Genomic DNA, 13,559 nt, shown 5'->3' with positions numbered 1-13,559 from the left:
CGACCAGAACGAGAATTCGCGAATATCCGAGAGTCTGCGCCAGATCTTTGTCCCTTAGCAAGTTTTAGGACCGGGGTTGTAAATGCAATTCAAGCTACTAGAGAGCAGAGCTGCTCTTACGAGAACCACTAGATCATCGTTTGGGCGGTGCTTCCCCGCTAATAGGGGCTGCTACTAGGCATTAGCGAAACACGATGTCTTACTAGTAGGACTTATATTTCTCAGCGACCTGATTGATTCTACCGTCTCGGTAGCGGACAAAACTCCATAGCGGCAGAATCTATTAGCCATCGCTCTAGATCATTCACGCCAATAACGCCTTGATCTTTGCCATTTTTCTATATAAGCCGCATCATGATCGACGGAAGAGCCGTAATATATGCTATTTCAGATTGCTTTGGCGTGCAATCTATATAAAGGTCTAAACTTGCTACAAAATGTTCGCTAGATAATATAAGGATACGGCTATTAATAGACCTATCTTAGTGATCCCGTTAATACTAAATAATATATTACTATAGGCTAGTGATTAGTGCGTAAGGCTAAATGAAGATAAGTAGCAGGCACTATCTAGGACCTAAAATGTCAGAACAGCTTATCGAAGGGAATGAGGGACAAACTAGGCATATAATAGATCCCAATTCTATCTCGCTAGGATAAATAGACGGAAAAGCGATAACATACGCTAGCGTTAGCGGTAAGTCGTTAACTAAGAAGAATGCGAGATCTTCGTGTATATAGCATTTATATAAGGAGAGAACGTTCCTATTTTCTAGGCGTCCGAATCTGTAAATCAATCTTCGAGTATTCTCTTTCCCGTATGTCCGGATGGCTACTATACGAGACGGGCGAGTGCGGCGTGTGGCAATTGTAACTTTGCTAGTATTCTTATACGTAATGACTTTCCGATAGGTATCCTATGGTGACTCCTGCCTTACAATTAGGACGGATGTAATATTTTCCAGACTATATAAATAGGGTAAGTAAAGGCTTTTAGGAGGTCCTATGATAACCTTTAATCTACCGCGGCGGTGAGGTCCTATTAATTTCGTAGTGGCCGCCTTATAACTCTCGCGGGTGGTTAGGGCCGATATCGATATAGGGAGCTTAGATTGAGCTTTGATAGTACTAAGGTTATATATCATATTGTCTTTAGATAGTTTTGATGATATAATAATAGGGCGGTATTTTCTCGGATTTAAAACGTGTAAGGACTAAGAGTGAAAGTGGAATTCCGTTTATTTTATACGCGAGGTTTTAAGGGTGCGGTGTTAGTAATTCGACTCTCGGTTGTGATAGGAGATGCTAGCATCGACTAACAGTCGTAAGATAAGGCCGATCACCTATAGAGCTTATATATAAACTATTAACGGCACGTGTATCCTTTTATAACTGATAATAAACTGTCAGCTATTATGAACCTGAGTCTCGAGCTAATTAAAAACTCGATACGAATTGATAGATGACCGCACTACTTAACAAAACTCAACTTCTTTAGGATCTTGTTACCCTTTACGGCGCTAGGGAATACTATCTACGGACAAATTCTAGTTTCCCTAGGACCGACAACGCGCTAAAAATAAAGACGGAAGCTATTAAACGAGTCAAAGTCTATAGCAGCTTCTTTGTAATAGCGGCTTTATGTTTCGCTTATAAGTCGACGAGCGCACCGTATCAGGTATAGTATGGTTATTATAATAATTAGTAGGCTTATGAAGTGGTAAACTTGCCTACAATTATTTCGTTGTATAGAGTTCCACTTATATAGTCATATAATGATCACTCGTAACTTTCTATGCGACTAGTATCTAGTTGACGCTATAACGAACATATTGGCTAGATAAAGAGAGATAATCCGGTGGGCTCGGTTATAGTTAGGTATGCCTTTAGCTTAGAAGCTCGCTTTTTAGCACGGCGAGTCGCTCTCTTATAATTCTCGGACGAATACTGGTATAGCTGATTTGGGCCTCGGCGTTCTAGAATTACCTATCTTACTAATACTATAGTTTAATATAGTCTATAAGTGATACTATAGTGAGTCACTTAGATTAATATACTGACATCTAGACTTAAAATGACTGCTAAACTGCTGAGTTATTAGGACTAGTAGCTATAACCTGATTAACGGGATAATAAAATACTTATAGAGCGTAGAGCTATTATAACATTTCGGGGAAGTAGGTTAAATAATATAAAGAGTGGCTGTTTTTGATATTCGAAGTAATCGATCCCCGATCGGTCTCGTACACGCTGCCTGATTTCCCTAATATATTGTATGGCTTTAGATTAAGATATAGCTGCTTTGGTATGTTTCTTTCTACTTACTAGGCGTCCTAATATCGTATAGGAAGCCGTTTAAATCCTCGAGACCTAAAAGTCCCTTAGTCATGTACTGATAGATTTGAAGCTCAATAGGTTCTTAGATATCGATTAATGGTTGTATAATACTATATTTGCTCCTCAATTCCAAATAGCTAGTTACGCTATCAAAATATAGCCGATAGGGTAATAAGAATAAGGTGCGTCTTAGTTATATAGCCGCTCCTCGTCTATAGTAGTACACTTCTAGCATTTCTCTTCTAACTATATTAGTGGGGACTTAAAATCGGATATAGCGTCTATTTCTAACTCTTTCCTTATAATGATCTCTTTATATCTGCTCTGTAGTAATTGGGTAGCGAGATATATAGTGGCCCACTCCCTAGGGAAAATGGTGTCGTAGATTAAGATACGGTCGGATAGCATTTATAGGTATTAAATAGTATCGTTGACTATATACCTACTAATTCTTATAAGACTTAGGGGTGGTCTCTTTGAATACACCCGTTATGAGCGGCCCGGTATTTAAGAGGTGGGGTATGAATGTCGGCGTCGCTTTCGGGGGACGGTTGAGGATTCGGCTACTCTCTTTGTCGCTTTCGGAGGGGGTAGATCTTAGATTTCGGCCTTTATAGCGCTTGTAGATAACGTAGAGGCCATTAAGTTAGTAAGAGAGGTACTAAAGGAAGTAACTGCCTCTATAGCTATAGAGCTAGTGGACTGGTTAATAGGCGGTAGTAAAGCTTAGCTTATATGGCCGCGATTCTCGTAAACGAATAGACTATCGACACGACAAAAGTTTCTAGCCGATTTATTACCTTTATAAAATAGGTATGTTAGCCGATGGATTCCTCGAGAAGGGGATCTAAAATAACGATACTAGTTTGGTATGTACGTCCATTGTGACCTTCTGTGTCTGGGGTATTGGACTTCTTTGGAACCTGTGGTAGGTTGTGATCCATGATTGATTGGCTTCGCTGGTGATGGTGTTGTACTGGCAAGTTATTGGAACAAAAGGATAAGAGAGTATCGACCGTGGGACAATTATGACCTTTTAAATGTTTGAGGCTGAAGTGGTCATGCCTACTATATCTATAGACAATATCTTCCGGGTTATTATTATCAGCGCCGACTCCTAGGAGGACTATGGATGTCAATATGTGGCCACAATAGTGGTACGTACACGCACGATCGAATCAAGGATGTTTTATTCCACATGGGTCTCGAGCACCTAATTGATTCGAAGCATATTCCCAGGAGCAACATGGCTGCCAAACTATTATTATTCATGAATAGGACGTGTGGAAGGGAGTTCAATTTCTCACGAATTGGGGGTTGTTAGAGGGCGATGGTTCAGCCGCGCCGCGCTGCCACGATAAAGATCCGACTGGCCGAGGGTGTTTTGTGCTTCTAGGAGCTCTAGAGACTATAACTTCTTTGGTCATAATTCGTTGGTACTACGACATGATAGTATTTTTTGAGTGTTCTCATTTAAGCACCTTTAGCAATGTACGGGTGGCGAATGATATCAGAAAGTTGAATCAACGTTCACATCAACGTTGAACATAAAAACACCGTTGAGCACCAGGAGCATGTGAGTTTTCCGCCTATAGAAGATATGCATCTAAGCCATATTGTTTCTTTGCCAATACTGGGACTTCATTAATTTTCCCACTCGAAGCTCGTTTCCTAATCGGCCGCGTTGGTTCACCTAACAGCGACGGTTTTGCCATGGCTTATGAGACGCATCCTACACTGGCTTTTAAACACAAGCTCAACAAAAGAGGTAGAAAATAGGTGACTACATCTTCTAGGGACTGTTAGGTAGATTCCCAATCAACAGCAAATCGCAGTTTCCTCGGGTACAGCGGAGTGATATATCGCAAACAGACCAAGGCGAACTACGTCGGTATCAGAAATCTTCCGTCGATGTTCGTCCGAATTTGAAAGGACTCATGCGCAATCACGATACATATCAAGGAGGTTAATAATATAGTATCGGGAAAGTAAATCCAAGGAACAAACGGGTGATTTCCGGGGACCCGTACTGAGAGATCAGGCACTTCTGTAGGGGCCATCTGGCGTACGCATAGATAGTGCTTCAACTTAAATCACTTTTATCTAGTCAAAGCCTATTTTGGCTGCCATTAAGGCACCTGATAATTAAAACGCATGTGGCGCAGCTTAGTATCAGCTGAGTCATTATCTGGAAAGGCAGATTTGCGTGAAGATCATATATAAGTTTTATAGTATCCGGGGATAATGACCTTCATCTTTATACCTCCCGCTCTTTACTTTATTCCCTTAAGCGGTACCTGCCTCAATATTTTACACTCAATAAATCTGTTTCTTGCGGGCACAACATCTCTCCTATTGCTGCCGCCATGATTCGAATGCGCCTCGTATGATTTTCCTTACTATCACCTGGCTGGCCCTTGCTAGTCTTAATTCGGCCACTGTACACTCGGCGGTCGTCCTACGATACCGTGCAAAATCCGACCTCGTGACGCTGAGCGACTCTATTTTGGTCCTAACATTTCAAAACCTCATGGACGACGTCGTCCACGGTATGGTGATTGCGGCCCTGTTTTCAGCCCTATTTTCCATGTTCGGGTTAATCCTTATGGTCTATCCGAAGTGGCTATAAGAGAAATGCGCCGCTCGGTTTTATTACGGTTATATTTAAATCGTCGTGAGTATGATCGTGCTCTCCTTAGGGGCTTGGATTGCCGCGTTCACGTATTTCAGGCATCCTTTAGGATCCTTGATAGGGACCATATCCCATATTACAAGCTTATCTATTATAGATCTATTGGCCAGGCCGCTTCCGGGATATCACTTTGTCGTTTATACGTTATGTCGTACTCGACTTACGTGATCACTAGTAGAGTACGCGCACCGAGCCTATAATACAGTAAAAGTGAGGGTTCCAACGGCCTACAAGAGTAGGGCTATGAAGAACGATTTAGTAGGTATTACGAATAAGAACAATTGCAGAATTATATGATGATTTTCGAAGAATGACGGTGGAGTCTATAGACATTAGAGGCACGACGGATAGGGTGTTAGAAAGGAATAGACATACTACTGAGTTACGGAGATGACTTAGACGTTGAATTTCCTAATTGGAATCAAAGTATATTCGTCGCTTGACCTAACTAGCCGGCCGATATTGGCCAACATTGGAGCAGTATTCTGAGTGGTATGATATAAAAGACAGGTGATGGCTGACGATATGCTCTGTATAAACATCTATCTACCTTGATTGCCGTAAACTCTTCAGAAATTGACCCTAGAGCATGTGAGCCTAGGAATCATATGGCCCTAGAAAATCGTGCGTAACTTGTACACTCTCCATCCCCACTCACAAAATCAGTTACGTTCCTGTTAGCAGCTTTATTAGCCCCGGGAACGCATGTCTTCGCCCTGGGAGTTCTCTCGCTCCCGGAACCTTTAGTGCGGTTTCTGGGAGCATATAAGCAGCTCCTAGGGGTCAAATAGACCCTAGGAAGCCCGACGTAACTTCTGGGACCTTTCACCCCCACTTCGAGGAATTAAAGTCATGTTCCTTGGCAGCTTCACCCACTCCTATAACCTCAGGTGCGGTTCCCAGTTTTGTGCGGAGGTGAGGGTGTCTTGTGAGAGCGTTCCGCGACCTCAGAAGGCAAGCTATTGACTCTAGGATCCAGAAGTATGGTCCTAGGAGTGCAACAGCTCCCAGAACTAACCAATATGTTCCCAGGGCCAGTGTGTATTCAGTCAGGAACGTAGAGGCAAGATCCCAGGAGTAGATCTTGATTTTCCTGGAGATTGGTAAAAGCCCCAGGAGCTAAATTGTGTTTCCCAGGGAATAGACAGCTCCTAGAAATGCTTTTGAGTTTCCTAGGGTCAACATATTGATTCCCAGAGTCAACCTAAGCAGCATAGGAGTTTGCCAGGGTCCTTCGCCGGCCCGAGATGTGTTTTCTTCTGTCAACAATCTCCGTCTTAACGCGACACGCACCACTGAGATAAATCCATGTCTACAGTTCTTTAGCCACTACCGTTGGGTATGAATATGGTTTCGATCTAAAAAATTTCCCAAAATTAAGCGAAACTGCCCATAGTTCTTGGGGGTGTATTAGCATCTAGTACTTATAAAGATGTAAAGGTAGCGTGGTTTTAGTTTTAGTGCTCTACGAGCCTGAACGTTTAGAACTTTATTTGTATCATTTCTAAACTTGTTATAAAACTCTATACCACGGCTATACTCTATGTTGCTGGGCCGAATACGGTGTGTCTAGTCACGTGTCTTCACGCGTGATTGACAGTCGCTTCGCTAATTTCTCATTCCCGTCACACCTCCGCTGTAAACTAAGATCACCTTCGAGTGGAGTTTAGTCCTAGTGACCGGCGGGGTGGTATAGACGTAGAAGGGCCTCGTGGTAGATGAGCTCCTAGCCTAGCCGAGCGACCGGGGCCATTCTCCACACTCTGCTCGACTGATCTCCCTTAGGGTCCCACTAAGCGCTGCCGCGGCTGACTTTTGACTCGGGTCATTTTGTGATGAATTCCTGATAGTGGCAAGTCTCTCTCGGGGGATAATTCACTTACCGTGTAGATATAACGTATCTTAGTATCCGACGATAGACTAGTAGTGAGCGAATCAAAGCGTCTAGAGGTCCTTTATTTCGACTGTATTAGTTAGCACCTCGGGTATTGAATAATTAGGATCAGCCCTACTTACCACATATAGCATGACGTCCCAAAACCTACACTTCGTTTTTCCAGCCACTCTTCCGCGTAGGCCAGGTGGGAAAGCGCCTTGCACTGACAGCGTAAAATCACACTCACATTTGCAAGGACTTCATCCTCGGCCAGACAAAATATATAGTGGATGTCGTCGAACTCGTCGCTTAGGGTGAGATCCTTGAGCGTCAAGCTTTGAACGCCAGCCCGGACGTTAGCGACCGATGTCAGGATCGCTGGTCGAGCCGGCGAACGATGCGATGGAACACTGTTCGTCCGCTGCATTGCGGAAGTGACAAATAGATTGAATGGCTGCAGTGGCTCGGAATTTTTGATATCCAATGGAGTTTTCAGTATGCGTGTCACGCGTGGAGATGAGCATCTCAAAGAATCCACCCGTCTGCGTGCCTCACGTTCTTGAACGTTTGAGGAGCGGCAAATATGTCATCCGGATATAGAATCAGAAATAATGCTACTGGCTGCTTTTCCAGCGCCCATGGACTGTTACTGTGACTACTGCAATCAATTTTCGAACATCTGAAATCCACTTCTGGCTAGCTTTGGGTCTACCAGATTGTATCTAAACCAAATCGCAAAGCATTGAATAGCAAAATGGCCTTTTCTCTGCATTCATATCTACATTAGGGGGAAGCGAGCACATGTCTTCCACTGCCGGTCTGGAAGCCATCAGCACAAGGTTTCAGATCATATGGTCATATAATACTAATATTTAGTATCCGTAAAGGGGGGTAGGTGACCTCTGTCTCAAAGCCTACAGGTAAAAAGGAGATCTGTAAGGAAGCTCTGCATCCCCTGACGTGGCTCTTTGAGGAGGGAGACAGGGAGACAAGAGTGGAAGCGAGCCGGATCTATTCACACCGGGGAGCTGGACCTACCGACACCACACAACTCTTTGTCCTATGAATCCTTCCAGAACGCTCATCATCTCCCGCTTTCTTCAGGGCTCAGACCTCGGGATACCTGTCAGTTTCCAGTTATTGTTTATTTGTTTCTAGTCGCGGATTCAAAATGTCTCCGTTTCATAACCACCATGTCCCCTATCACAATGACCATCATTAGGAAGGAGATGACTGAAAATAATCAAGATTCGTTCAATACTTTGAGCGAGTCGCCTTCACCCAAGACCAAAAAAAAAAAGATCGGCTCCTAGAGATAGTTTGCTTGACTCATTGACGCATACTGTGACTAAATGGCAGGGGATTGCGACTATATCTTGGGGATTCTTGTCCCATCCTATCATGAAGGGGATGGACGTCGGGAGGTTGGACGCCCGAGAAATAAAGCGAGCCATAGCAGGAATGGCATGCACGAGAATTCCCCAGGATGCAAATGGCATGCTCCAGAAATAGAGGCCCCGGTAGCGCTTGAATGAGTCGAACGTGACAATCCCTGTTTCTACGGCATTGTACGCGCCGATAGAGAACATGGACACGATCTGGATGATAGAGATGTTCTCCATGAGGATGGCCCCAACATTTGGTGGCAGCCTGGTCATGAGTGTATCCATAGTCTAATAAGGCTTAACGGGTATAAAGAGGGCTAGAGGTATAGAGAATAAACGATCCGCAGCTTGGTTTATGAAAGCCTCTCGAACCGAAACCTGCCTCCGCAATGAGATCATGACATCGTAGCTAGGGGGCTCCTTGGAAGCTCTAAAAACGTCTGGACTCTTATCGTCTGGTAAGTTAGCTATGTCGAAACCAGAGTAATTTGTAATTGGGACTGAGGCATACAATTGATTTTCAATCCATGCCACAGTTATTTTTGACGTGAAGGAAAGCTTTCCCACTATTCTCAAGTCATAGGGCTAGTTTCACGACGACTGCAAAACCGAGGGCGGGGTCGTCGGCCCATGACTGATCGCCTTATCTTGAATCTTGACAAATGATTTTCGAGAAACCATAGAAACGCTGGCTCGGGGAGAAAATAGGATTATCCTTGTATAAATAGGATTTAGTTTCGATCTCATCGGAAACTTTACTAATAAACTTTCTACTCCACCTACTTTCTAGGTCGGCCGTGGTTGAAGTTGTCCCTATAGTCATAGGAGAATCTAGAAGAATCGGGTATGCTCACCACGGACGTAATGTTTTGAAATATTATAAGGTAGCACTACTATATTCAAAATATTCTTAATCTCTAGAGTCTGAGGACGGGTAGAACGAGCCGGATACTGGAAAAGGAGTGGGACCGTAGATGGTCGGCCCATACCGCCGACTCTTGCCATTTCTGTGAGCCAATCGGTTTCTCGGCTTTTCAGGCAAAACCTAAAAAAATATACTTATGTAATCCTAGCTGATCCGTTCAATTCCGTTATCCGTTAAATGTTTATAAACTGTCTGCTAGGGTTATAAGACTGGTGAACGAATCTAAGCAGATAGAAAGCGCAGATTTCGGATTCGAAGAGAGTATACTCATTATGGAAGCTAGTATAGGAGAAGATATATACCTTCTTGAATATCCTTTAAAGGACGAGACTAACGAGAACTAACAGGTCGCCACTCGACGGAGGACTAAGTTATTTTCTTGTGAGAGTAGGTAGGAGCAGGTAGGAGAACCCGACCATAGATTGCTTTTAGCGTACCATTCTTTTACTAGACACCTATGTGATATTCCAAATACCTCAACTGCCGTACCTATAAGGGTGGTCCCTTTAGTAGGACCAAGCAATAAAGGTATGTTATATCATTACTAGTCTGTCGAGACTGGGTTTGTGAATCGTGTCTGGACCTTTTTGAAAAATTTGCTATTTCTTCTCTTTACTATAAATAGAACCTCCTTGATCTATTGTCCCGTGGGTCATCGCCGAGTTTTTCAATTATAGGACCGTACTATTATCGGTCTATATTCAGAAGCGGTTTTTGATTAGTCCTATAAGTGCTTCCTTTATTTAGGGTCTTACTAGAGTGTGATAGTAGCGTTATAATCTCGCGGGGTAAAATAGCGATCGTCGAGGACCCTAGCTTAAGAGCCTTGGTAGTTAAAATGCCTTAAATGGTTGCCCCGGAAACTAAGCCTAGGTTCCTACTATGGCTTTTTCGACACGATCTAGAAGTCTTATGGTCAGCTATAGAACCCTAGTGAGCTTTAACGAAGGAAAATTTAGTAGGATAGTGGTAATAGTTGGTCTAACTTAGATTCCAAATCCTAGTTCTATAATACATGCCCTAATATTTCTGGATTGTTTTCTTCTCTAAATAAAATGGAAGACTTTATGGCCTAAATTTTAGAAACTATTGTAATAGTGGGACCGTATAAATAGTGGAAGTTATATCTAGGACAATAGTATAACTACACCGCATATGGCTAAGGCCGGAGGGCCCTTCTTATTTCTAAGAGCGGCTCGGATGGTTCGACTCTGGTCGATACTAAGATATAACCGTATACCTTAATATAGATCCCGATATAGGGTAGTCGATCACTTCCTCTATAATGAAACCGCAGATCTTATACTTTCGCGCTAGCGTACCGTAGGGCTCCTATGTTAATGGGCACTTGGCTTTTAGGCTTATATGTCGATGTCGGCATAGCTACTTGGTAGGAGGAGTCACGCTTTCACCTCGTTTTAGGGCTTTTGATTGTCCCTAACTAAACCTTTAAAGTCGAAACTCCCTAGGAGGCTACTACAATCAAACATTCCTTCACTTTACCCGGCGTCTTACTAAATCTATATTCATTCACCGAACGGAAGGATTTAGTATAGTAAAAGACTATAAGCCCTCTCGGCGAGGTGTAGACCGCGGTACTACTATAACGAAACCCGGGACTAGTAGGGTATATACCTCTTCGCCTTATTCTACTCGGTCCACGGCCTCTAGGTCTAAGGCGGAACGTAACCCTCTTAAGGCGGTAGGGAATTATAAAGGGCTGGTATATTATTCTCTATTTTTCCTTCACTTACTCGAGCTTCGTTATATTCTTTTACTTTATCCTATTAGTCGTTTATAACTATACCTTACTAACGCTAGCTTTTAGGGGCATCCTATAGCGAAAAGCACCCGAAAGAAAGACTATAAACCGACCTACCGAAAGTGCCTAGATATGATAGACTATATTTAAAAGGAGTTCTAGCTGGCTCTTAAGGAGATAGACGAAGAAAGAGCCTATGATTCCTAGTCGATATAGCGTTTATATACTAAAAAGGTCTAGGAGACCTCGAAACTATAGGAGGCTATCATAGCAAAAGACAAAGCCTTAGGAGAGAACCAGAGGCTTGAACGAGAGCTCTGCCAATTATAGTAGGCGTAGGAGTTATCTCACGCTACTATATAGGGCCTAGTCTTATGGCACGATATTTAGCCGGTCTTATATCAAACGTATGGCGAGCTGGTATCGGCGACTACTCGGTTCTAGAACACGATCGACGCTCTCTAGAACCGTAGACTAGTATCCTACTTGCCTAGCTCGGGAGGCATCTAAGGAACTTGGCCCGAGTAGGACGGCCCGCTTAGAACTCTAGGTCATAATGCCCTGCCCCAGTTTTCCACTCCGAGTGATTATCCGCTTGTAGCTTAGGAGGCGCTAGCTTCAAGCAACCAATACTAATCACTTATATGAAGTATGGTAAATTTAGCGTGTCCGGTGGTCCTGGCTTTACTACGTAGGAACCGGCTAGTCGGTTTATACAAGCACTACCAGATGGATAGCTCATGAGATAATCTTCAGTAACACCACCACCGTCCCATGACAACAGTAAATATAGAAAGTAAAGGTTGCGTCGATCGGTGTTCCGCCGTGGAAGGATATTGACGTAGATCCTTTGACGATTTGACTCGCTCCGCCAAGCGCAGCTTAGAAGGCAGAGAGAATGCTCCATGGTCGCTGAATGTGGTTAGCGGTAGGGCCCACAGCCCGGGGAGATGATGCGCTGATCCATCGGAAGCAACCGAATCTAACTAATCATACCCGTGGTCTCCACCCAGCATTCGATAGGCAATATGACTCGGCGACATTCATGAAGAAATTGGCTGTTTTCTTAGCGCTTGGTTCGCATATGAATTTTCTTACCACTTAGCAGATAATAGGGTTTCAAACGACAGCCTACGACGCTAGCACGAACTACGGTATTTTTTGGTCCGCTCACAGTGGCCGAAGCTCAATTGAGCGGGCTATCCGCGGGTCATAAGATTTGAAATACTCTACCAAGCGTACGACAGCCAATCTATATCTCAAATTAATCCACCACTAAATGTGGACGTGAGGGTCCAGTGGGCTAGGGAGAGGGTAGTCGATAAAATGATACCCAGGCGCTCGAGAAACCTTAATGGCACGAATCAGTTTACAACTGTCACTCCAGAGAATTCGTCCCAGGGAACTCAGTTCGTTACACCGGAATTATAGTAAATATTTGTCTACTTTCCGCAGCCTTACCGTTATTTACAGCTTCCAGTCTGCCCCGGTGAGATATGGTTGGTCGCGAAGCACAATGCGATGGTGATACCTCAGCTAACAAGGCTTAAAACAGGCTCCGGGATATATTCTACAACCACATCATATTTCGATCCAGATCACTGCTGCGACCGAAGGGTTCGCCTAGTTGCATTATCCTCTGTATCATTAGAATGCTCCTAATGTCAACAGGTACTCGAAACTCTCGACCTCCACAACATCGACCACGACAATGTGGCTCCGGTCAATTGAAAACTCATGACTTCTATTGTCAATGTCGACTTGGAAAAGCGCGTAAGCACATCGAGATAAAACACGTACAACAAGTTGCCGATAGCTATTTGACAGGAGTGGAAAAAAGGCAAACAAGCTAAGGAGTCAAAGAAGTATTGTATTTGACCGGGCAGGTTGGAGAAAAGCTATGATTAGTCGAGGGTGGCTAATTGAGCATAACTAAATTAGTATATTCAGTGGTGCGCAACCAATACGCGCAAAGGCCTGTAATCAGAAGTAGAATTGGGTGCCCAACTAACATTGCCTCCACTAGTTTGTTGTAGAACATACTATCATGGGGATATGGATCTTTTGAGGCCAAACAACAGACCGAAATATTAAAGCTGGTTGGCAAAACACACAAGGCGCACGAGTATGGGAGGCGATCTAATGTGGACCCTGTAGTGGGAAGAGTTTTTCAAAATTCTTATGTACGCGTTAGTGGCATTCCCTGTGCCATGATACGAAGAGTGTCGTCTATGTTCCTGATGTCTACTTACTGATATGGAAGATATCCGAATCGGCACGTGCCTCGATAGTCATTCCGGCAGCTGAGAAGGACCCCCGTAGAACTCGGAGTCTCCGTCGCCCTGTCTGGCAAATGGCAAGATCGTTAAACAAAGCAAGGCCATGCGCATGTTGGTTGGAAGGGAACTGTATATTAGAGGTCAAGCTTCCTTATAGTCCCCCGCTTGTTCTTGTGCCGTATTCGTCGATAAGAAACACATTGACAGCAAATGCTTGCGTTGACGCTCTTGAGAGTCTATTGGACTCTCCGAACATCACTACCACGGATACAGTAAGAGAAGCGCCATGCTGTATGGTGAGAG

The 13,559-nt window shown here is 43.8% G+C and overlaps 2 protein-coding genes across 2 annotated transcripts; both read left to right on the top strand.

Annotated features, from left to right (window-relative positions):
• Window positions 1-10,773: 10,773 nt before the first annotated feature.
• On the top strand, window positions 10,774-11,127 carry N7489_003549 (uncharacterized protein; the record flags this gene model as incomplete). Its single annotated transcript, XM_056709304.1, has 2 exons — window positions 10,774-10,938; window positions 11,044-11,127. Coding segments are annotated over 2 exons (249 nt in total), but the record flags the coding sequence as incomplete, so codon positions are not given.
• Window positions 11,128-11,893: 766 nt separating this feature from the next.
• N7489_003548 (uncharacterized protein) lies at window positions 11,894-12,193 on the top strand (the record flags this gene model as incomplete). Its single annotated transcript, XM_056709303.1, has 2 exons — window positions 11,894-12,053; window positions 12,093-12,193. The coding sequence occupies 2 exons, from the start codon at window positions 11,894-11,896 to the stop codon at window positions 12,191-12,193; spliced, it is 261 nt and encodes an 86-aa protein (XP_056573605.1).
• Window positions 12,194-13,559: the final 1,366 nt, after the last annotated feature.

Source organism: Penicillium chrysogenum (genome assembly GCF_028827035.1).
Source record: "Penicillium chrysogenum strain IBT 35668 chromosome Unknown utg000001l_segment0_segment0, whole genome shotgun sequence".
In the NCBI taxonomy this organism is placed as follows: Eukaryota; Fungi; Ascomycota; class Eurotiomycetes; order Eurotiales; family Aspergillaceae; genus Penicillium; species Penicillium chrysogenum.
The sequence above is the reverse complement of the archived record's forward strand: the minus strand, read 5'-3'. Positions and strand labels throughout refer to the sequence as shown.